Consider the following 26,666-nt stretch of genomic DNA (forward strand, 5'->3'; position numbering starts at 1 on the left):
ACTGGTGACTTCTTACTTTCCCTTCCTCTACCCAATCCTTAACAATATAGGGGCTAGCTTTCTGTTCTCCGCCTTTATGTCTTCTAATCATACACTAGGGGTTACAACTTACTGCCTTGGGGGCCAAATGAGTTCACATAAGTGTCCCCCTACTTCCCTCCAGACACATACACACACTAAATTTGGGCCAACAGTTTATATAAAAATTGAGATTCTTAGCTTCTCTTGAAAAACCAGATCTTGAAATAGTGGGTCAGTGCTACCCTGCAGCAACAAGTGATTAGAACTGAGGAAATAAACTATTCAGTTTATTATAATTGTTACACTCACATAATGAATGTATTTATTCTTAGATCCAAATAACTTCAACCCAGCTAAATGTATGGTACCACAGGCTCATGAGTTTGTAAACTCTGACATACACAATCATATTTACAAATGTCTTCTATCTTAGTGGTTTCAGTATACAATGACTGTCAAATCAGTCCTTATCTTTTCTCGAGTTCTGAAGCAGTAAACCCAACTGTCTTGTACCCATTTTTCGTTGGATATCCCATAGGCATCTCAAACTCAACAGGTCTGAAATGGAAATAATACTGTCTCCCCCCTTTTCACAAATTGGCATCCCTTAACTTAGGGACTAGCACTACCATCAACACAATTGGCCTAGATAGAAATTTGAGTGGATCTGAAATTTTCCCTAACCTTTACCCTCATTCCTCCAAAATCTACAAGTCCTCCTGCTTTTACTTTCTTATTTTCCCCCATACACTTGCCTGTCCTTTTACTGCGAACTTCCACTATACTCTTACATTTAGATTATTCCAATGGCTGTATAAGTGTACTCCTTATATCCACTCAGCTTTGACTCACTCCAATGCATTCTCCACTCTAAGGAGTGGATCTTTCTAAAACACCATTTTGTCAATCCCTAGCTTAGAATTTTCATTCTTTCATTCATTCAATATTTATTGAATACTTATTCTTTGCAAGGATCTGATCTAGGTGATGTGTCTATGCAACAGAAAAAAACAAGAAAAACTAAACTTCCCACTTTTCAATGTTTGAGAAGTCCAAACTCTTTAGCATGCCACACAAGGCTCTTTGTAATATGACTCAGGTTTTTTTCCCCAGTATTACCTGTTACCAACTGTCTCCCTACCTGCAAACTAAGCTATTTGCTGTTGAGCAAATAACAAACTGGCTTTTGCCTATATTTCCCCCTTCCCCATATCCCATTTCCTGGCAAATCCTTTTTTCTTGTCACCTGGGAAATGTTCTCTGAATCCCACATGATAAGATGAGGTATATCCTTCTCTGGCCTATATTCTGAAGCACTTGAGAGTGAAAACAGTAACTTACTAGTAATTATGTCATGGTATGAAAGTTAGTACAATAGTAATGATCAATATATTTCTCTTAAATAGATCAAACAAGGGCAAACATGTCAATCCTTTAAAACAATACAGTATGTGGTAGATTGGGTACCCCCATCACAGTGAATGCACACTACCTGGGATTGCATATTACACCATGAATACCATACAAATGATAGGCCAGGCTTTATTCTACAATAGGAGTCTATCACCATCACAAAGACTAACCAAGAAACATAACTTTATACGTACTTTAGACTCTGCCTAATGTATTAAGGCTCTAAGCACTAGTGTCAATGGTTGCTAACAACACAAATAGGCAACCAGACATAACAAAGTTATATATGAGGCGGTCTTGTTCCCTCTAAGAATCATATTTGAATTTGAGTAAGCCTCCAGAATAGGGATGTCCAATTACATTTTCTACAATGATGAAATGTTCTACACCTGTGCTGTCCAATATGGTAGACACTAACCACATACCACTATTAAGCACCTGAAATGTGGCTAGCACATCTAGACTTAAGTTTTAATTTCATTTAAATGGATTAAAGTTTAAATTTAAATGGCTACTAGTGGCTACTATATTAGACAACATAGCTCTAGATTTAACCACTGATTTGCAGGAAACACAGAAGGAGGATGAAAATATCCAAGTAATTATGAAAATGAAATCAACAAAATCACAACTGAGGAAAACTGTATAGGACAAATAATCCAGTTCTTTCAACAGATAAGTGTTAGGCTAGTGATTACTCTTGTGGTAGAGAGGGAAGAAGATATAATTAAAGAGGGAATATTGTGGAAATCTGCTGTGGAGAACAAAGTTCGATCTCTTCCATTAGTGGTAGTTATAATGGTATTTGTCATATAATTAATAAAAGTATACATGTGTATAATACAAATTATATATTTGTTTGTTTCAACAATAAAAGTTACATTTTAAAATTTCTTTCAAAGATGGTGGTTATATGAAAAGAGAATATAACAATGTCAGAAAACTAGTTCCAATGTCTGTTCTAACTCTATATAGCTATGAGAAGTTGTTACACTTAAGTAGCTTTAAAGGTGTTCTCTTTCTAAGGCTCTAAACACATGCAATGGAAATTAACTTATATAATCGGTTAATTTCACATGAGGAAGACCTTAAATACCTTTATCTAACATAAAATGACTTGTGAATATAGCATGAACTATTTATATTCAAATAGATGTTTGAAAATTAAGAGAGCATTGAAAATAATTTACTGGCCCTGGCCGGTTTGGCTCAGCGGTTAGAGCGTCCGCCTGCGGTCCGGAGAGACCCGGGTTCGGTTCCCGCTAAGGGCATATACCTCGGTTGCAGTTTGTCCCCGGCCCTGCTTGGTCGTGCGGGTGGCAGCCACTCGATGTGTCCCTTTCACATCGATGTTTCCCTCTCTCTTCCTCTCTCTCCCTCCCACTCTGTCTGTACAAAAAATGGAAAAATGTCCTCGGATGAGGATTAAAAAAAAAAAAAAAAAAAAAAAAAAAAAAAAAAGAAAATAATTTACTGTCACAGTTTAGTAAATCTATGTACAATTGCTACAGTGTTAATGTATTAAATTATTTCTTCATCATAAAGTTAAACTTTAGCCTAAATCTAGTTTGATTTGTTTTGAATTAACCCAACATTATTTGCTATACCGCTGCCATCAGAATAATGACACATCTACTCTCTATCTTTAAATTTTAAGAATGCTTTGTTATAATACTGAGTCTCATTCTAAAGTAAAATAAACGTACTTCTCATTTTGCAATTCCTGTATTTTCTTCAAATTTTCTCTGTTTTTTTCTTCAATTTCTTCCTTAAGTTCCTTTACCTGGGTTTTATAAAGTGTCTGTAAAACAAGTGATAAGAAAAAAAAAGTGTTTATAGTGGGTTAAAAAGCAGTTGGTATTTTCTTTATAAAGTTAAACAACTAACAGATGATCCAACAATTACAATCCCAAATATTTAAATGGTAGAGCACAAGCTTGGCAACTAAAAGAAACAAACTAAAAATTCAGAGGCTTCAATAAAGCCTTAAAGCTGTAAATGCTCATCAACAGTAATAATAAAAATAACTTGGCATGGAACAAGTAAGAGTTAGACTGACTTGTTTGGAGAAAAAGCAAAACAGATGCATAAAATGCATATATGGCCAAACAGAAAAAGTTTCTTGAACAAATGTTATGTATGCAGGCTACTGTAATATGCATATAGGAACCATATGTGATAATACTCACACTCTAAACCACCCGAACTTGTTACCAGGCAGACAGAACCCTTACCAAAGTCTCATAAGTAGGTCTAGAGTTTGATGGCAATTCTGGAAATATTTGCACAAATAGGGTTATTTCTTTACAACTTAATAGACTATGAACTCAGATTTAGAAATGAAATGTAGAAATGGAGATATAAAAAGGAAGAAAGCCACTTAATAGTCATTTAAAAAATATCATAGTTCACATTACTAATCTAAATATCTTGTTTTAAGTCAGGTTTTGAAACAGTCTATATGCTAAAAATGATTCTCACCGAGAAATATTGCTCAGCTTCAAGTTGGTCTTGTAGTTCTCGCATCTGTCCTTCATTTCCTCTATATTGTCTTCAGATAAAAGAGAAAATAGTAAACATATGCTCCTATTTATAGCAGACTTTATATTATTCTTTTTCTTAAAGTTTCTAAAATAAAGAAGGTTTACTAAAATGACCGTTGTTTTAAACAATCATACTTCATTATATACTATTACTTTACTAATTATATTTGGTTATGTCATACTGTCTGGCTCCATTTTGCTCCTTATAAAATGATACTATGCAAAGCAGAGGGAAACCTTTTCTAACAAAGGTCACTTTCAGGAGAATATTAATTATAGATTAATGCAAATTATAAAAATAAAAATAATTTTTTGGGTAAATTTTTGTAGAGAAGAGCATTCTTAGGGATACATTTAAAATGTATGTAGTAATATAAACCATTAAAAACAAAGAACATAAAATATTTACTATATAATAAAAACACATCAGTACTATATATTATGGCCAATTAAGAACATGGCAGGGGTGAGGTGGGTAGAAATTAATAATTAGGTAAGGAATAAAAAGGAAGAAAAAGAAACACAGACAACTAGCTACATGTATAGAAAACACACAGAAACACTACTCAGAGAGAAACAGACTCAAAAAGACAGTGACAATGTACCCACAGACAGATTTTCAAAGATGAACAATTCCATCTGCAGCTACTAGGATTTCATATTAGATATTAATAACTTTGTATCTTCAGCATCTAATAAGACATATGGTTGAAAGAAGGTATATAGTTAATGTTCACTGAATGATGAGTTAATTTTGGGAGAAGAAAACTATAACACGTATTACTTGGTGAGAAGAGTGGCTCTAAAAGGAAAAAAAATTTCACCAGTATAAATGCAACAAAACCAAAACTGACAATTTTATGCAAGAATCACTGTGTTGTAAATGAAGCTGGAAAGGTATTATAACAAATTTGGAGGAAATAAACATGTGGTTTAGCATAAGATATCTATGATATTAAATGTTTGAAGCATGTCCTTATACAGGTTCTGAAAGTAATACTGACACCTTGCTCTGTCTCCATTTCAAGTTAGTGGGCACATCAGGTCTCAGAATACAGAGAGAAAAATAGTAGTTTGCATTCTGAGACGAATCAAAGGAACAACACAAAACAAATAAATACAGGGTCATCATGTCTAATTCTAGTCTCTAAAATAAACCTTGAACATTTCTTATAAGGCACTGAGTCCTTAATAAAAAGGCCATCCCTGATATTTGTAATTCAAATGTAGAAAAAGATGATTTTTGTGGATATGAAAACCCTGAGAAAATTGTGGTTTTCCCCCCATAAACAGACTTAGTATAAAGTAGCTTGATAATCTTTTTTCTTCCTTTAAATACTTAAAAAAAAAAAAAAAATTTATTTTTTAATCCTCCCCTGAGGATTAAATCTCACCGAATTTTTTTCCAGATAGAGTGGGAGGGAGGGAGAGATAGAAACATCAATGTGAGAGCCCTGGCCGGTTTGGCTCAGCGGTTGGAACGTCCGCCTGCGGTCCGGAGAGACCCGGTTTTGGTTCCCGCTAAGGGCATGTACCTCGGTTGCAGTTTGTCCCTGGCCCTGATTGGTCGTGCGGGTGGCAGCCACTCGATGTGTCTCTTTCACATCGATGTTTCCCTCTCTCTCACTACCTCTCTCTCCCTCCCACTCTATCTGTACAAAAAAATGGAAAAATGTCCTTGGGTGAGGATAAAAAAAAAAAAAGAAACATCAATGTGAGAGAGACACATCGAATGACTGCCTTCCACAAGGCCTCACCCCGACTGGGGCCGGGGATGGAACACACAACCGAGGTACATACCCTCAAACCTGGGACTCTGGTCTGTGGGCTGATGTTCTAATCGCTGAGCCAAACTGGCCAGGGCAAACAAATACCTGTTGTTTTTTTTTTTATTTAGTGAGCCTGTCTGTACTTCCAAAGCCTGAACTCCCCTGTAAACTTTCTTTGCAAGTAAATTATTTTATTTCTAAATGCTTGTTTTAAGTCGTCTTTCAACAAATTCTATGTAATCTAAACAGACATAAAATATCAAACACATAAGCAATGCCGAATTAAAAAAACAATCAAGAATGTTATTTTTGAGACTTACTTTGTAAGCTGAGCTAACTCAAATTCTAATAATCTCTTTGCTTCCAGTAAAGTATTTATTTCCTGTTTCATCTGCTTTTCTAGACCTTTTAAATTGTCTGCCTCAAATGCTTGAGTCTTCAATTCATTTTGTAACAACAGTCGCTTATTTGATTCCTGCTCCAATTGCAGAGTGAGATTCTTTACCTATGAATGAGAAAAATGATCGGGATCTTAAATCTCTTTAAATTTATTAGACCTTATTTGAAAGAATATGAATCAAATCTCAAGTACATTATAATGCCTTATACAAATACAGAATATCAGTATTCTAAAGAGTGTTCATTATTAAATGTGTTTATTATTAAGTCAAATTAATTCCCAAATTTCAGATATGAGATCTTAGGGGAAAATAATTTGGTTTCTTTCAACTTTAACCTCGAATGGAAATTTTGGAGAAGATGAGTATAAAAGCCACTTTGGGGGGAATTTCCTAAGGGAGCAGGTTCTCAACCTGTGGGTCACGACACCTTCGGGTGTCGAACCACCCTTTCACAGGGGTCACCTAAGACCATCGGAAAACACATATTTCCGATGGTCTTAGGAACCTAGACACTGCTCCTCTATCCCTCTCCAGGCGGGTCCACCCACATGCAGACACGCCCATATACAACATGAGGAACTGTATTAAAGGGTCGCAGCATTAGGAAGGTTGGGAACTACTGTAAGGGGTACTTAAATTTACCACTTCATTCATAAGTGTTTATGCTAGCCTACAGCCCTCCAAAGTTTTTGAGGCCTTCCTTAACTATCAGATGTGACACTCCTATAGAACTTGCTACATGCTTTTTAAAATACATGTCATGCTTTTAATTACTATTTCAATATGTGTCTTTCCCTCTGGACCAAAAGTCAAGACCAGACCGATATTGTTCAGTATCCCAACTCCTAGCACAAAAATAGGTGGGTAACAGATGATCTAAAATTATTTTAAATGACTGAATATTATCTTTCAAACTTTCAACATACATTTTTCCTGTGTGCTGACTCTTATAGGTACATATAATTTCCCTTCTTTCTAGGCCATTATATACTACTGGCTGAGTTTTCCTAAAATAATCTTTTCACCTATATGCCCATTTTAAGTTTAAAAGAATAATACTTTGGTTCTCAAGTTTGTCCCATCACCAATCAACACGTCTCTTCTCTGGTAGATCAGGTCCCTTTTGTTCTTCACCTGTCTTTTAAGCACTCAGTAATCTCTCTTTTATTGTTATCTTCACTGATAATGTTCCCTCCACCAACACAGACTTCTGACTCTCAAACTATAAACCTAAATTAATGGTAATGTTCTGTCCCTCTTTTGTGAAGTCTTTCCTGATTATTCTGGTATTCTCTTTCTCCCTTCTCTAACTTACATGTGTAGCCTAATTACTTTCATCTTATAAATAATTTCTAAAATACATATAAGTAGCCACAAAGATATGTCATTTTGACTTTTAAAAAAAAAATGTTTTGACTTTTTTAGAGAGAAAGGGAGGGAGAAAGAGATAGAAACATCAATGTGACAAAAACATTCACCAGCTGCATGACCCCTACTGAGGATTGAGCCCACAACCTGGGTTTATGCCCTGACCGGAAATTGAACCGGGACCTCTTAGTCCACGGAAGGACACTCCAGCTGGGCATTTCATTTTGCCACCCCCCCTTTTTTCTTTATTGATTCTTAGAGAGGAAGGGAGAGGGAGAGGGAGAGACAGACAGGTACATCAGTGAGAGAGAACACTTATTGGCCACCTCCCGCATGCCCCCCACTGGGGATCGGGCCCACAACCTAGACATGTGCCCTGACCAGGAATCGAACCGGTGACCTCTGATGCATGGGTTGACGCTCAACCACTGAGCTACACTGGCCGGACCATTTTGCCTTTTTACTATTGGTTTGTAAATGTGTACCTGTGCTTTCTATCAATCTAAGGCAGTGAAGAATGCAGTTTAACACTTTTTTGGAACCCTAACAGCAATGCTCCTGTTTGAGATTATAGAATACTTTACAATTAAGGCAGGATTTTGTTTTGTTTTGTTTTTTTAAAAAAAGAAGATGGTCAGTTTCTTCAGGGGAGAAGCTATTACACTTCTACACAGTTGTACTGTCACAGTACAAAATGGTACAGACCCTATGATATGATGTTTAATAACTATTTGAAGATGAAAATTCAAAGAACTAGAGAGAAAATGGTGACCATATAGCAGTGAACACAGCTACATATAGGTTATTTCATTCAAATTTCCTCCATGTTGTTTAAATTATAGATAATGACTTTTCAGACATAATGTGCAATTGTTTCTCTTTTATGAGGTGAAAAATCAGTATTATTTTTCTTACTTCATCCTCCATTCTTTCTTTACTTTCAGTCAAATGTTCAAGCTTCTGCTGAGATTGTTTCAGATCAACATCTAACATGGAACACTGTTTCTCAACCTGAACAACCCTGTTTTCAGCCTTCTCTCGAGCTTCTCTCTCTTCCTTCAACTTTTTTTCCATCTCTGTAAAAAAAAAAAAATTACAAACATACATTTAAAGAAAGAGATTACTTCATGATTTTTCACTTTTATGGGCTGTATAAAACAAACTGGTATCCTATATTCCCACTGTTTTTATCATGAGACTCTAATAAATCTATTACTCATTATAGAAGTCCTAATGTTATTTTAATCATTTATATAGTGGAATCTCTAAAGGAAGAAAGTTAAAATATAATAAAGTAATAAAATAAAACCTCCTAAATCCAGCCTTTGCCCAGTGATATGAGAGATTACCAGTGTCATTTTCAGACCAGAAGATGAAAGTATAGCTGGAAAAAAAAAAAAAAGGAATAACTAAGGAGAAAAATGGAGGTAGTTCAGATAGAAGAAGAAAAATAGGTTGTGGTTGCAGATGACATGATATTGTACATAGAAAACCCTAAAGACTCCATCAAAAATCTATTAGACTTAATAAATGAATTTGGCAAAGTAGCAGGATACAAAATTAACGTCAAGAAATCGACGGCATTCTTGTACATCAATGATGAACTCACAGAAAGAGAAACTGAAAAAACAATCCCATTTACCATCGCGCCAAAAAAATTACGCTACCTAGGAATAAACTTAACCAAAGAAGTAAAGGACCTATTTGCAGAAAACTACAGGTCATTGAAAAAAGAAATAGAGGAAGATATAAAAAAGTGGAAGCACATACCTTGTTCATGGATTGGAAGAATTAACATCATTAAAATGTCCATACTACCCAAAGCAATCTATAGATTCAATGCAATCCCCATCAAAATACCAACGACATATTTCATAGAACTAGAACAAATACTTCAAAAGTTCATATGGAACCAAAAAAGACCCCAAATAGCCACAGCAATCTTGAAAAAGAAGAACAAAGTAGGTGGGATCACAATACCAGATATCAGGTTATACTACAAAGCGACTGTAACCAAAACAGCCTGGTACTGGCACAAGAACAGGCATATAGACCAGTGGAACAGAACTGAAAACCCAGAAATGGACCCAAGGCAATACGCTCAATTAATATTTGACAAAGGTGGCAAGAGCATACAGTGGAGTAAAGACAGCCTCTTTAATAAATGGTGTTGGGAAAATTGGACAGCTACATGCAAAAAAATGAAACTAGACCATCAACTTACACCATACACAAAAATAAACTCAAAATGGATAAAAGACTTAAATGTGACCCGTGAATCCATAAAAATTCTAGAAGAAAATGTAGGCAACAAAATTTCGGACATCACACGTAGCAGAATTTTCACTGATACATCACCTAAGGCAACAGAAATAAAGGAGAAAATGAACACATGGGACTACATCAAACTAAAAAGCTTCTGCACAGCAAAAGAAACAATCATCAAAATGGAAAGGCAACCCACTGTATGGGAGAACATCATTGCCAATGATGTATCAGATAAGGGGTTAATTTCCAATATATATAGAGTGCTCACACAACTCCACAAAAGGAAGACAAAGAACCCAATTAAAAAATGGGCAGAGGAGCTGAATAGACACCTCTCCAAACAGGACATACAAATGGCCAAGAGACATATGAAGAAATGCTCAACATCACTAATCATCAGAGAGATGCAAATTAAAACAACAATGAGGTATCACCTCACACCTGTCAGAATGGCCGCCATCAACAAATGATCAAACAAGTGTTGGCGAGGGTGTGGAGAAAAGGGGACTCTAATACACTGCTGGTGGGAATGCAGACTGGTGCAGCCACTATGGAAAATAATATGGTGCTACCTCAAAAAATTAAAAATTGAACTTCCATTTGACCCAGTGATCCCACTGCTGGGAATATACCCTAAGAAGCCTGAAACACCAATCAGGAAAAATATATGTACCCCCATGTTCATAGCAGCACTATTTACAATAGCTAAGATCTGGAAACAGCCCAAGTGTCCACCAGTAGACAAATGGATAAAAAAGCTGTGGTACATATACACAATGGAGTACTATGCAGCGGTAAGAAAGAAAGATCTCTTATCCTTTGAGACGACATGGAGGGACCTGGAAAGTATTATCCTAAGTGAAAGAAGCCAAGCAGAAAAAGACAAATACCACATGATCTCACTTATATATGGAATATAATGAACATAACAGTCTGAGGAATACAGTAGACCCAGACACATGGAAGTAGGGCACAGACTGACATCCCTCAGAAGAGGGGATGGGGGGTGGGGGGGTGGGAAGAGATAAACCACAGAACTTATATGCATGTATGCATGACCAATGGACATGGACAACTAATCCGGGGACAGGGTGGAGGGGGGGTGGGGTGGGGGGGTGCCAATGGGGTAAAAAGGTAAAATATCTGTAACAAAAAAATAAATAAAAATTCATAAAAAAAAAAAAGAAAAATAGGTTGTGGTTATTAATCTATACCATGTATTGTTCCAGAAAAGTTTCAAGAGACTTAAGGCTATGATAGGAATTCTAATGTAGGCAACTCAGATAAACAAGATTCCATGGTAGTATAACACGTATTTTAATTTTTATCAGAAGATAATAGTCTACACTGAGGTTCCTTTTTTGAAATAATGGTAACTAAGGTTCTAAGAGATTAACTTTTCCATGGTCTTGCAATTAGTAAATTGCGCCAACTTATTAAGTCTGCTTTCCTATTTTCAGAGACTGTCCTCTAGGTGACAAAAAGAAACCATTAGAATGAAACTTCAGCCCTGGCCGGTTTGGCTCAGCGGTTAGAGCGTCGGCCTGCGGTCCGGAGAGACCTGGGTTCAGTTCCCGCTAAGGGCATGTACCTTGGTTGCAGTTTGTCACCGGCCCTGGTTGGTCGTGTGGGTGGCAGCCACTCGATGTGTTCCTTTCACATCGATGTTTCTCTCTCTCTCTTCCTCTCTCTCCCACTCTATCTGTACAAAAAATGGAAAAATGTCCTCAGGTGAGGATGAAAAAAAAAAAAAAAAAAAAGAATGAAACTTCATCTTTCGCTCCAAAACCTACAAACATAGCTATACCAATAAAATCATCACCTCTTATTCCCATCTCTCGAATCAAACATAAATCTATTTATTTCTGTTCAAAACTTTGTTCTCTCAATTATCTATCTTCCTCCCAAATGAATCATTCCTATCAACATAATAAGTTAATTTATCATCTCCTTAAATATCTACTGATCTCACATCCCTCTTCAGCTACCATCCCATTTCTGTGCACAACCAAACTTCTGAAAGAGTTGTCTACACTTACTGTCTCCAGTGCCTTACCTACTATATATTTATCTCTTTCCAATTTGGCTTCTATCTCCACCATTTCACTGTAACTGCTCTTTGTTCGTTAACCAATGATGTCCATCTTGCAAAATTCAGAGGACACACAATATTCATGTATCCATCTTCACTGACCTTAACAGAATTCAATATATTGAATCATTTCCTAATTTTTCCCAATGCTTTGCTCTTCAAGTTTCTAATACCATATTCTCTTGGTTTTCCTGTTACCCCTGTCTGCTCTTTCTTTTGTTGGTTTCTCTTCTTCTACCTGACTTCCAAATGTTAGAATGCCTAAGGGCTCCATTATGATTCTTCTTTCCTGATCTTATTCTTCTCTTCACCGCTTTCATCATGTTTTTCATATGGTCCCATGTGTATGACTCCTGAATTGATACTCTCCTCTGAGCTACATACTTATATACCAATTGACTATTTGGCATCTCCACCTAGATAACAAATATACTTTTCAAAGTTAACATATCTAAAATAGACGCCATTATTTTCCTTCCATCCCAAACCACTTCTACCAGTCACCTCAATGTCGAAATATGTTAACATTCATCCAGCTATTACAATTAAAAGACCGAGTCTTCCTTGATTCCTTCTTTTTCTTCTTTACATTCAATTTATCACCAATTCTTGTTCTCTATATCTCCAGTTCTTTTCAGTTTTACTACCAGCAATCCCTTTATAAATTGTTACCTCTCTCAAAAGCATTAACCACAGAGCAGTAAAGGTGGTCTTTTTTTTTTTTTTTTAAATCCTCATCCAAGTATATGTTTGATTTGAGAGGGGGTCGGGGGGGAAGAGAAACATTAATCGGTTGCCTACCATATGTGCTGCCCCAACTGGGGATGGAACTCACGACCGAGGTATGTGCCCTGACAGGGAATCAAACTTGCAACTCTTTTGTTGTACGGGACAATGCTCCAACCAAGCCATCCGGCTGGGGCAGGAGTGGTCTTTTAAAAACATAAATTATACATCTCAGCACAGCTTAAAACACTACAATGGTTTCTTACCATTCTTGGCACAAGAAGAGTATTAAACTTATTATTTTTATTTTTTTCAATCCTCACCTGAGGACATTTTTGCATTTATCTTTAGATAGAGCGGGAGGGAGGGGGGAGGAAGAGAGAAAGAGAAACATCAATGTGAGAGAGACACAACCGGGGCCAGGACAGACCACAACTGAGGTGCGTGCCCTTAGTGGGAACTGAACCTGGGACTCTCTGGTCCACAGGCCAACGCTCTAACCGCTGAGCCAAACTGGCCAGGGTGAGTATTGAACTTACAATCAGTTCTGCCTGGAACATACTTCCTCCCACTCTTGAAATGTCTGATTCATTTCTTACCTCAAATATCATTAGCTCAGAGAGGCCTTTCCTTGATACTCATAACATTGTGTGTATTTTCACATTAATGATTATAATCAGTACTATTTTATTTATGTTTTGTTTTTATTTATTTATTTTAAATCCATTTATTTTCAGACAGAATGGGAGGGGGATAGAGAGAGACAGAGAGAAACATTGATGTGAGAGAAACACATTGACTGGTTGCCCCCTGCACGACCCCGACCAGTGCTGGGGACCAAACTGTAACTGAGGTCCAGGCACTTGACCAGAATTGAACCCTCAATTCTCTGGTCTGCAGGCTGACGCTCCAACCACTGAGCCAAACTGGCCAGGACTTTTATACTGATTTTTTAGAGAGGGAGAGGAAGGGAGAGAGAGAGAGAGAGAAGCATAGATAGATGTAAGAGATACAGCCCTGGCCGGTTTGGCTCAGTGGTTAGAGCATCAGCCTGCGGTCCCGAGAGACCCGGGTTCGGTTCCCGCTAAGGGCACGTACCTCGGTTGCAGTTTGTCCCCGGCCCTGGTTGGTTGTGCGGGTGGCAGCCACTCGATGTGTCCCTTTCACGTCGATGTTTCTCTCTCTCTCTTCCTCTCTCTCCCTCCCACTCTACCTGAACAAAAAAATGGGAAAATGTCCTCGGGTGAGGATAAAAAAAAAAAAAAAAGAGATACATCATTTGGCTGCCTCCTGCATGCTTCCTACTGGGGCTCAAGCCTGCAATCTGGGCATGTGACCTGACAGAGAATTGAACTGGGACCTCTCAGTCCATGTGATGATGCTCAATCCATTGAGCCACACTGGCCAGGCAATCAGTACCAACTTTAATTTATTTGCTTTTTTGTCCTTTCCTACCATCAGAATATAATCTCTTAGAGGAAGAGTTCCTCTAAATTTTATTCTGTGTATGCTCATTTTCAGTGTGCTTGTCCTATAGTAGGCAGTCACTAATTAATGTGTGTAAAGAAATGTAATTTCAATATAGCTGAAGAACGAGATACATAAAAGAAAGTGCAGAGCACTAAGATTATAAAGACAGGTTAAGTGCCGACTCAAAAATTCTGTATATCATGAAGAATTTCACATGTACCTTATGAATAATGAAAATCCACAAAAGGATTTTAAGAAAGAGTAGCACAGTAAGACTTGAATTTTTAAAAGAACATTCTGACCTAAGTAAGAACAACAAATTTATGGATAGAACAACTCTTGGCAGAGTAAAGATTGAATGTCTATTGTAACAGATGAAGCAAAGTGATGATGTCATCATAAACTAAAAGGGAATAAGAAAGGGGGACTACATTATATATACCATTTGGAAGCAGAAATCCTGAATGATTTCCAGATTTCTGACTTGGCCAGCTGGATACTGAAAACCATCACCCTCCTTAACCATAACAATATCTCCCATTTATTGAAAGCTTTCTATGTACAGACATTTTACATGCATTTTCTCATTTAATTTTTCAATTAGTCACAAAATGGCTAACAGGCAAAATAGACTTGTCTGATTCCAAGCTTGGGCTCATAAAACTATATAGCCATTAATCAGGATAGTAAGAATAGGGGATAAAAACAAGTTTGACAGATAATATCTTAAGTTTCTCTTTGAACTAAATTTAAGGTGCCAAGTGACACTTGCAGATTGTAGTAGATTAAGAAGTGAGTAGAAGGTGAAGAAAAGGAACTTTCTTCTTTTTAGAAGTCTGGCTATAAAGAGGTGAATAAAACAGTGGCAATTAGTAAGGATCACAGGTTGCTACAAGGGTCGCCTATTTTTTATTTTTAAATGGGGGGGAGAAAGAGATTTGCACCTATTTATAACAATAAAGGATTCAGTAGAGGAGAAAAGGTTGAGAATAAAGAAGAGAAAAAAAGAGATATAGTCCCCCCTTATCCACAAAGAACACATTCCAAGACCCCCAGTGGATTCATGAACTGAAGATAATACTGAACCTGTATTTACTATGTGTTTTCACTCTTGAAAAAATACTCTTAGGTAAGAAATAACAATGACAAAAAATTGACAGCTCAAGTGAGGCTGCAGATAATGCAGTGGTCTAACACCCATCTGAAGAACTATATGAAGTAAAGAAAGTGGTTGATTGATCTGATCAAGGCCTAATACAGTGGAATTACAAATAAATGAGAAAACTGAGAATACAAAGCAAGAAAGCAGATAAATTAACAGAATGAATTGGTAAGAAAAAAGTAAAAACAGGAAAAAAGAGTGATTTCACTAACAAAAAAAAGTTCTTATTGATTTCAGAAAGAAAGGAAGGGAAAGGTAGAGAAACACCTATCAGCTGCCTCCTGTAAGCCCTCAACTGGAGATCAAGCCCACAACCTGGGCAGGTGCCCTGACCTGGAATTGAACCAGCGACCTCCTGATACATGGGAGGATGCTCAAACAACTGAGCCACACCAACCAGGTGCAATTACACTGACTTTTATATGTAGTAGAGGGTAGTACAGGGTGGTAGAATGAGGAAACTAGAAGGTGAAATTGTAATTTCAAAAAATGGAAGGTATCCAAAAAAGGGGGAATGATTATTCTCTTTCTAGATCATTATTTATAATTTTTAAGAATTTGTACTACTACTATAAAGTAAAATTTTGATTAGAATCTAATCATGTAAAGAACATTAAAATTGACACTTACCATACATTGCAACAGACTTTGCCTCTTCAATGGATTGATGTTTGTCAGTTAAACGAGCTTTGGTTACTTTATGTTCATTTAACTCTTGTTCTAACCGTTGTTGTAATGATTTAAGCTTATAGTTCAAATCTATCTCTAAATTATTCTTTTCCTAGAAAATGAGAAAGTGAGTCATATAATACATTGTTCAAAAGACACATTAATCTTACATTATTTAATATCCCACAAAAAATAATATATGAATCAACTGGTTTGAAATATAACATCATATTTCTTAAATATTTTAATTCAGGACGTGTTTATTTTTTTATACTTTCTTGTATATTTCACATTACCTATAATGTCTTACTATTAAAATCACAATAAGCAAAATATCACATTTCTTTACCCCCAACTTCCCACTGGAATCATTAGCCATGAGTGATGGCAGGGCAAGGTTGTGGTGGTGATTATGTTAGAAGGTTTAAATGCCAGGATCCAAAATAAATAAGACAGCCCTGGCCAGTGTTTCTTAGTGGTCAGAGCATCAGTCAGTGCACTGGAGGGTCTTGGGTTAGATTTCAGGCCAAGGGCATGTCCTTGGTCAAAGCTTGTGGGGGAAGCAACCAATCGATGTGTCTCTCACATCGATGTGTCTCTCTCTCTCTCATTTTCTCTCCCCTTCCCTCCCCCTCTTTCACTCTTTCTAAAAAACAACAGAAAAATATCCTCAGGTGAGGATTAACAACAAGAACAAAAAAGACAATTTTTCAATTCACAAAAAAAAATGTGTTACCTCTTTTAAAAAAAAAATTAAATAATCTCCATCTACATTTGTATCTATACCTAAATTTATGTTGCTCTCATGAAAGAACAAGTCAAATTGTATTTAATTTCATTTCTACCCTTCCTTCTTTCACCTTATTTCTACATTTCCACCAGAATTAGACATGAAAAAACTATTCTGATTGTCACAAAACAGGTACAAAAGACAAGATAACTGGTAGATTTTCTCATCATTTACCTGAGGATCTAGTAAACCTACATTACAGCAAGGCGCCAAAAAAGTGAGCGCTAGATCTGCATATTATCTATTTAAACCCTGCCCTGGTTTTTTAAGCGGGGTAGGAACAGAGGATAACCAATGACATTTTTGATTAAGAAAATTCTACATGTAAAGGCCAATCACTTTGTGCATTTTGTATTTTTCTAATTCCTACCAACAAAATGCAAAAAGGATCTATATACTGATCCTTTGTTTTCCTTCTTCATAAGGATAGTAATAAGGTTCAGCAGTTTCATAATAGCCGTGTACAAAAAAATTCTATATAAAAAAGTATATCCAAACCAAAGCAATTTGTGATAAGACAGTATCAAACAATACTCTTCAAGGGTAAAAACAAAAATAACAGTACAAAGTCCCAACCAAGACACATACTCTCACCCCCCCACAATCTACTGATCAACCATAAAACTTTCAGAAATATAGAAACATTAGGAATGAAGCTATTTTATAAAACTACTTTATATTATTTGATAACGAGTAAATACTATGTCATAATTGGTAATGTTAAATCATTTACCTTTTCTGAATGATTAAGCATGTCTTGAGCCTCTTTTCTTTCTTTTTCTACTCTTTCAAGATTATGTTTGAGATGTTTCACCTCCTCTTGTAAAGATGTAATTCGAGCTATAAAGTGAAAAAGAAGTTCAAGTCATATAGTCATTAAAATGAGTCTTTTTGTTCAGCATTACCATTAAGATATAAAATTTTTAAATTTCCTGATCAGTTTGAATTGTTTTCTTGGTAGTACATAGGGTGACAATAATATATAATAATAAAAATGTAAATGCTAATTGGAGATCATCTAGTACATATTCTTTATTTCACAAACGGTCAAAGAGATGGAGCCTGAATTTGGTCCAGAAATCAAGTCTGAGTCTATATTCAGTACTCTTTCTACCATGTTAAGAGTGAAATGCTTTAGTTAATTAAGGCAAGTATTTAAGTGGCTTTTTATGTGTCAGACATTTTCAAAGTGTTTAATTTTACACTTAAACTTAATGGAACCAAACTCCATTTTTTATAGAAAATTAAGTTTTAAGAAATTCAAGCATTCTGACATAGTTTAGTTTTAACTCACCTAAGACTCATGCCATACACAATGGCAGCAACTTATACTTAGTAATTTCGTAACATGCTTTATGCCATTAAGGTTTTTAATGCATAACTATTTAACAAACACACAAATTTAATACATGTAGAATTTAACAAAAATGAATATAAATATATGGTCTAGTTCTAAAGCCAGAATTTCTAAGTCTTCACTCTACCTGCTTCTTATGTTTTAATGTTTTTACTGAACAAATGATCATTACACCTTTGGTAGACAGAAATGAAACAATTTTATTCACTCACACAAAATGGCATTATGTTCATGTAGGAATATGTTCATGTAGGAGAAAGAAGCATCTGCCAATTTCTCTCAAATGACTGGGCAAAAATACAGTGTGCTTATATGGAGAGATACAAAGCAAATGTGGCAAGACGTTTAAATGTTGAAGTGTTATTAAAAATGTTTCTTGCTCATATAAAAAAGTATATCCAAACCAGGGCACATGCCCAGGTTGTGGGCCAAATCCCCAGTGGGGAGAGTGCAGGAGGTGGCCAATCAATGTTCTCTCTCACTGATGTTTTTCTCTCTCTCCCTTCCTCTCTCTCTAAAATCAATAAAGAAAAAAAAGTAAGTTTCTTCTTGCCCTGGCTGGTTTGACTTAGCAGTTAGAGCATCAGCCCTCAGACCAAAGGGTCACAGGTTTGATTCACAGTCAAGGGCACATACCTGGGTTGCAGGTTCCATGCCCGGCCCATGCAGGAGGCAACCAATAGATATGTCTCTCTCACATCAATGTTTCTCTCTCTCTCTCTCTCTCTCTCTCTCTCTCCCCCTCCCTCCCTCCCTCCCTCCCTCCCACTCTATCTAAAAATCAATGAAAAAATATCCCCAGGTGAGGATTAACAATAGTAACAACAACAAAATGTTTCTTCTTCATGCAGTCATAATAAATAGGTTTTAGCCCTGGCTGGTTTGGCCTAGTGGTTAGAGCGTCGGCCTGTGGACCAATGAGTCACAGGTTCGATTCCGGTCAAGGGCATATAGTACCTTAGTTGTGGTTCGTCCCTGGCCCTGGTCGGGGTCATGCAAGAGGCAACCTGTTGATGTGTCCCTCTCATGATGAAGTTTCTCTGTCTCTCTCTCTCCCTTCCTCCCACTCTATCTGAAGATAAATAAAAAATTATCCTTGAGTGAGGATTTAAAAAAAAATGAATAAAAAGGCAAACCACACAGTGGAAAACGGCAATACAATACATATATTTGATAAAAGACTAGTATATAGGAGCCATACAAACCAGTAAGAAAAAGTAAAACAATCCAGTAAAAAATGGTCAAAAGACTTGAAGAGCACATCACAAATTGCCAGTAAATATGGCAAGTTGCTCAATGTTAGAAATCAGGGAAATACAAATTAACCCTTAAGAAAATATCACCATGCCCTGGCCAGTCTGGCTCAGCGATTAGAGCGTCGGCCCATGAACCAATGAGTCACAGGTTCAATTCCGGCCCTGGTCGGGTCATGAGGGAGGCAACCAGTCGATGTGGCTCTATCACATAGATGTTTCTCTCTGTCTCTCTCTCTCTCTGTCTCTCTCTCTCTCTCTCTCTCTCCCTCCCTCCCTCCCTCCCTCCCTCCCTCCCTCCCTCCCACTCTATATGATAATAAATAGAAAAGTATCCTCGGGTGAGGAATAAAAAAAAAGAAAGTATCATCATGCACCATCAAGACCGACAAAAGTCAGTTGGGATGAATATTGTTCTTGATAAAAATATGGAGCAACTGGAACTCTCACATACACTGCTGGTGAATGAAAACTGGTGCTGCTACTTTGAAATACCTGGAAGTACGTACTAAAGCCAAATACACATATACCCTATGGCTTTGCCACTACAAGTTGTTTTACAACAGAAATCACATGTATGATTACCAAAAGAATATGTACAAGAAGTTCCTATCAGCACTATCCATAACAGTCTCCAAATGGTAGTAATCAGAATATCCATTTGTCACAGAATGATTGTAGTGGTTGTATATAATAAATGGGATATTATATAGCAAGGAGAAATAAATTATTGCCATACACAATAAAGGGATTAAAATCACAAACATAATGTTGAATGAAATAAACCAGACACAAAGGAGTATTTATTACATGATTCCATTTATAAAAAGTTAAAAAGTAAGCAAATTTAATTAATGGTGTTAGTAGTAAGAACAATGATGACTTACAAAGAAGGCTGTTAGAACTTGTAGGTTGCTGATAATGTTTAGTTTCATACTCTGGATTCTTGTTATGCAGGTCTGTTCATGTTGTAAAAATTTCTCCAGATGTATATATATATAATTCATTTAAATATGTGCATATATGTTGAGTTTCAACAAAAAAGCCTTGCTTTAAAAAATCTAAATGTTAAAATTCCGAAATATGAAATCTACAATTTAAATTTGAGGCCTAACAACTACATTAAAAAAAAAAAAAAAAGAATAGTCAAACACATAACAGGAAAGTGCAAAATAAGGAAAAAAAAAAACCCCTCAAGGTCAGATGCACTTAATACCATTTATAATAATTGTAATCCAGTAAGAAGATATAAAAGTCATAAAACCTTGCCCTGGCCGGTTTGGCTCAGCAGTTAGAGCATTGGCCTGCGGTCCCGAGAGACCCGGGTTCAGTTCCCGCTAAGGGCATGTACTTGGATTGCAGTCTGTCCCCGGCCCTGGTTGGGTCGTGCGGGTGGCAGCCACTCGATGTGTCCCTTTCACATTGATGTTTCTCTCTCTCTTCCTCTCTTTCCCTTCCACTCTATCTGAACAAAAAAATGGAAAAATGTCCTTGGGTGAGGATAAAAAAAGTAAATTAAAAAAAAGTCATAAAACCTTAACACACCAATACTGCATTATATATAAACAAATCAGGGTATTTATGAAATACCCATAGCTAATATACTAAATAAACAATATGAAAAGAAAATGAAAACAATTCAATTTACAGGAGCATTTAAAAAAATAAAATACATAGAAACAATGTAACCATGGAGGTGTAAGACTTGTACACCAAAAACTAAAAAACAAAACAAAAAAACTGCTGAAATGAATTTTAAAAAGACCTAAATAAATAAAAATATATCTCACGTTCATAGACTGGAAAACTTAATGTTAAGATGGCAATACTACCCAAAGTGCTCTACAGATTCAGTGCAACCCCTATCAAAATCCCACAGATCTTTAATGCAGAAATGGAAAACCAGATCCTCAAATTATATGAAATTATAAGGAGCCCTGAATAGGTAAAACAATACTGAAAAAGAATGACAACTATGTAGAACTCAAACTTCCCTATTTCAAAATTTGCTATAAAGCTACAGTAGATCAAAACAGTGTGGTATTGATATAAGGGTAGACACATAGACTAACTATGTGTCTGAGTAATATTCTGAGTAATAGAACTGAGAATCCAAAAAAAAATGTATCTATGGCCAACTGATTTTCAACAAGGATGTCAAAACCATTCAGTGGGAGAAAGAATAATCTCTTCAACAAATAGTGCTGGAACAACTGGCCATCTACATGCAAAAGAATAAAGTTGGATCCCTACATCACAAAATATACAAAAATTAACTCAAGATAGGTCAGAGACCTAAATAGAAGTGCTAAAATCATAAAATATTTAGAAGACATGGGTAAAATCTTCATAATATTGGATTTGGCAATATATATGGAGATATGACAACAAAGTATGAGCAACATATAATAGATAAGCTGGACTTCATCCAAATTAACTCTTGTAAGACATTATCAAAAAAGTGAAAAGACAACTTACAGAATAGTAGTAAATATTAAGCAAATCATGTATCTGATAAGGTCTAGTATTCAGACTCTGAAAGTCAACAAAAATATAACCAACCCAATTAAAAATAAATAAAGGACAGAATAGACATTTTTCCAAAAATAATATACAAATGACCAATAAGCATATGAAAAGATGCTCACCATCATTAGTCACTAGGAAAATAAAAATCAAAGCCACTTCACACCCATTAGGGTGTCTATGACAAGAAATGGTTAAATATCAAGTACTGGCAAGGATGTGGAGAAACTAAAACCCTTACACATTGCTGGTGGGAAAGTAAAAAGCACAGCCATTATGGAAACAGTCTGGAAGTTCCCCAAAAGTTAAACACAGAATTACCACATGACCGAGCAATTCTATTCCTAGATATATAAGAGATATGACAACAGATACTCCCAAAAAATCATTGTACATAAATGTTCAGAGCAGTGTTAGTCACAATAGTCAAAAGGCTAAACAAAATACGGTATATACATATAACAGAATATTACTCAGACATAAATGAAGTACTGATACATGCAACAACATGGATGAATCTTAAAAATGTGCTAAGTGAAAGAAGCCTGACACAAAAGGCCACATATTGTATGCTATCATTTATATGAAATATCCAGAAAAGGTAAATTCAGAGATAGAAAGGAGATAAGTGGTTGCCAGGGGATGGGGGGAGGAAGATTTAGAAAGAAACAGCTTAAAGTGTACAAGATTTTCTTTTGGAATAATGAAAATACTTGAAACTAAATAGAAGAGGTGATTGCAGAACACTGTGAATGTACTAAATGCCACTGAATTGTACACTTTTAAATAGCTAATTTCTTATTATATGAATATCACCTCAATAAAAAATATATAGAGCAAAAGTTGTTAGAAATACAAGGGAGCTAGGAGAAAAAGAAGCGAAAATCAAAGTGCTAATTTTCTATTATTTTTAAAATTATTTATTTATTTTTAATTATTAATTTATTTTTGTTACAGATGTTTCTCCTCACCCCCCCCAACTGATTCCCCCCTACTCCATCAACCCCGCACTGTCCCAAGCTTTGTTGTCCATGTCCATTGTTCATGCATACATGGATACAAGTTCTGTGGTTTCTCTCTCCACCACCCCCTCTGCTAGGGATTATCAGTCTATACCCCAATTCCATGTCTCTGGGACTACCCCATTCCTCAGATTGTTAGGTTCATTATATTCCACAAATAAGTGAGGTCAAACGATACTTGTCGTTCTCTGTTTGGCTTGTTTCGCCTAATACTTTCTAGGTCCCTTCATGTCATTTCAAAGGATAAAGCTTTCTTTCTTACAGCTGCGTAGTGCGCCATTGTGTATATGTATCACTGCTTTTTTTATCCATTTGTCTACTGATGGACATTTGGGCTGTTTCCAGATCTTAGCTATTGTAAATAGTGCTGCTACAAACATGGGGGTACACAAATTCTTTCTGATTGGTGTTTTAGGCTTCTTAGGGTATATTCCTAGAAGTGTGGTCACTGGGTCAAACGGAAGTTAAATATTTAATTTTTTGTGGTAACACCATATTGTTTTCCCATAGTGGCTGCACCAGTCTGCATTCCCACCAGCAGTGTACTAGAGCCCCCTTTTCTCCACACCCTCTCCAACACTTGTTTGATGATTTGTTGATGGCAGCCATTCTGACAGGTGTGAGGTGATACCTCATTGTTGTTTTAATCTGCATCTCTGATGATTAGTGATGTTGAGCATTTCTTCATATATCTCTTAGCCATTTGTATGTCCTGTTTGGAGAGGCATCTATTTAGTTCCTCCGCCATTTTTTAATTGGGTTCTTTGTCTTCCTTTTGTTGAGTTGTATGAGTACTCTATATATATTGAAAATTAACTCCTTATCTGATACATCATTGGCAATTATGCTCTCCCATACAGTAGGTTGCCTTTCCATTTTGATGATTGTATTTTTTGCTGTGCAGAAGCGTCTGGGTTTGATGTAGTCCCATGTGTTCATTTTCTCCTTTGTTTCTGTTGCCTTAGGTGATGTATCAGTGAAAATTCTGCTGTGTATGATGTCTGAAATTTTGTTGCCTACATTTTCTTCTAGGATTTTTATGGGTTCATGAGTCACATTTAAGTCTTTTACCCATTTTGGGTTTATTCTTGTGTATGGTGTAAGTTGATGGTCTAGTTTCATTTTTTTGCATGTAGCTGTCCAATTTTCCCAACACCATTTATTAAAGAGGCTGTCTTTAATCCACTGTATGCTCTTGCCACCTTTGTCAAATATTAATTGAGAGTATTGCCTTGGGTTCATTTCTGGGTTATCTGTTCTGTTCCACTGGTCTATATGCCTGTTCTTGTGCCAGTACCAGACTGTTTTGATTACAGTGGCTTTGTAGTACAACCTGAAACCTGGTAATGTGATCGCTTTAACTTCATTCTTCTTTTTCAAGATTGCTGTAGCTATTTGAGGTCTTTTTGTTCCATATGAACTTTTGAAGTATGTGTTCTAGTTCTGTGAAGTATGTCGTTGGTATCTTGATGGGGATTGCACTGAATCTATAGATTGCTTTGGGTAGTATGGACATTTTAATGATGTTAATTCCTCCAATCCATGAACAAGGTATGTGCTTCCACTTTTTTATATCTTCTTCTATTTCCTTTTATCAATGACCTGACAGTTTTCTGCAAATAGCTCCTTTGTTTCTTTGGTTAAGCTTATTCCTAGGTATCTTAATTTTTTTACCGCGATGGCAAATGGAATTTTTATTAGCTTCTCTTTCTGTGAGTTCATCACTGGTGTATTAGAATGCCATGGATTTCTTGTCCTGGCCGGTTTGGCTCAGCGGTTAGAGCGTCGGCCTGCGGTCCGAAGAGACCCGGGTTCGGTTCCCGCTAAGGGCGCGTACTTCGGTTGCAGTTTGTTCCCGGCCCTGGTTGGTCGTGCAGGTGGCAGCCACTCGATGTGTCCCTTTCACGTCGATGTTTCTCTCTCTCTCTCTCCCTCTCACTCTATCTGTACAAAAATTGGAAAAATGTCCTCGGGTGAGGATAAAAAAAAAAAAAAAAAAAAAGATAGAATGCCATGGATTTCTTGACATTAATTTTGTATCTTGCTACTTTTCCAAATTCATTTAAGTCTAATAAATTTTTGATGGAGTCTTTGGGGTTTTCTATGTATAGTATCATGCCCTCTGCGAATAATGACGGTTTTAATTCCTCCTTTCCAATTTGGATTCCTTTTGTTTTTTTCTTCCTGATTGCTGTGGCTAAGACTTCCAGTACTATGTTAAATAAGAGTGGCAAAAGTGGGCATCCTTGTTGTGTTCCTGTTCTTAAGGGAAATGCTTTTAGGTTTTGCCCATTGAGTATGATGTTGGCTGTAGGTCTTTCATATGTGGCCTTTATTGTGTCGAGATATGATCCCTGTATTCCCACATTGCGGAGTGTTTTTATCAGAAATGGATGCTAGATTTTGTCGAAGGCTTTTTCGGCATCTATTGATATGATCATGTGGTTTTTATTCTTCATTTTATTTATGTGGTGTATCACATTTATTGATTTGCGAATATTGTACCAGTCTTGCATCCATGGGATGAATCCCACTTGGTCATGGTGAATAATTTTTTTGATGTATTGCTGGATCCGATCTGCTAGTATATTGTTCAGAATTTAGGCATCTATGTTCATCAGGGATATTGGCCTGTAGTTTTCTTTCTTTGTAATGTCTTTTTCTGGTTTTCAAATTAGAATTATGCTGGCCTCATAAAACGAGTTTGGAAGTCTTCCTTCTTCTTGAATTTTTTGAAATAGATTGAGGAGAATGGGTGTTAGTTCTTCTTTGAATGTTCGGTAAAATTCCCCCGTGAAGCCATGTGGGCCTGGGTTTTTGTTTGCTGGGTGAGTCTTGATTACCTCTTCAATTTCCTTAGTTGTTATTGGTCTGTTCAAGTTTTCTGTCTCTTCCCGGTCCAGTTTTGGGAGACTGTGTGTTTCTAGAAATGTGTCCATTTCGCTTATTGTCGAATTTGTTGCCGTATAAGTGTTCATAGTATTTGTTAATGATCCTTTGTATTTCTATGGTGTCAGTTGTTACTTCTCCTCTTCCATTTCTGATTTTGTGGATTTGGGTTCTCTCTCTGTTTCTTGGTGAGTCTAGCTAAGGGTCCATCAATCTTGTTTATCTTTTCAAAGAACCAGCTCTTTGTTTCATTGATCCTTTGAATTGTGTTTTTTTTTTTTGGTCTTTCTTGCTCCTTGAGGTAGGCCTGTAGTGCTATGAACTTCCCTCTCAGAACTGCTTTTGCTGCATCCCATAGATTTTGTGTTGCTGTGTGTTCATTTTCATTGGTTTCCAGGAAGTTTTTAATTTCTTCCTTGATCTCCATGGTAACTCATTCATTGTTCAATAACATGCTATTTAGCCTCCATGTTTTCAAATGTCTTTGCATGTTCTTGTTGCAATTGATTTCTAGTTGCATGCCATTGTGATCTGAGAAGATGCTTGATATGATTTCAACCTTCTTGAACTTGTAGAGACTTAATTTGTGCCCTAACATGTGGTCTACCTTTGAGAATGTCCCATGTGCACTTAAGAATGTGAATTCTGCAGTTTTGGGGTGTAATTCTCTGTAGATATCTATTAAATACATTTGGTCTAGTGCTTCATTTAGAGTTTCTGTTTCCTTGCTAATTTTTTGTGTAGAGGATCTATTCAGTGGTGTCAACGGGGTGTTGAAGTCCCCTGCTGTGATTGTATTGCTGTCGATTTCTTCTTTGAAGTCCTCCGGAAGATTTTTAATATATGTTGGTGCCCCTATATTGGTTGCATATATGTTTACCATGGTTATATCTTCCTGTTGGATAGATCCTTTCAATATTATGTAGT

The 26,666-nt window shown here is 36.4% G+C and overlaps 1 protein-coding gene across 6 annotated transcripts in view; it reads right to left on the reverse strand.

Annotated features, from left to right (window-relative positions):
• ROCK1 (Rho associated coiled-coil containing protein kinase 1) overlaps nucleotides 1-26,666 on the reverse strand; it is a 186,881-nt gene that overhangs the window by 30,338 nt on the left and 129,877 nt on the right. For all 6 annotated transcript variants that reach the window (XM_036245219.1, XM_036245220.1, XM_036245221.1 and 3 more), the window contains 6 exons: nucleotides 17,426-17,532; nucleotides 15,864-16,014; nucleotides 8,431-8,591; nucleotides 6,067-6,251; nucleotides 3,916-3,985; nucleotides 3,141-3,235 (listed from right to left, as the gene is read on the reverse strand). In XM_036245219.1, the coding sequence (XP_036101112.1) occupies nucleotides 3,141-3,235; nucleotides 3,916-3,985; nucleotides 6,067-6,251; nucleotides 8,431-8,591; nucleotides 15,864-16,014; nucleotides 17,426-17,532 (769 nt within the window). The remainder of the gene's footprint in view (nucleotides 1-3,140; nucleotides 3,236-3,915; nucleotides 3,986-6,066; nucleotides 6,252-8,430; nucleotides 8,592-15,863; nucleotides 16,015-17,425; nucleotides 17,533-26,666) is intronic.

This window comes from Molossus molossus, unplaced genomic scaffold, assembly GCF_014108415.1.
Source record: "Molossus molossus isolate mMolMol1 unplaced genomic scaffold, mMolMol1.p scaffold_m16_p_6, whole genome shotgun sequence".
NCBI lineage: Eukaryota > Metazoa > Chordata > Mammalia > Chiroptera > Molossidae > Molossus > Molossus molossus.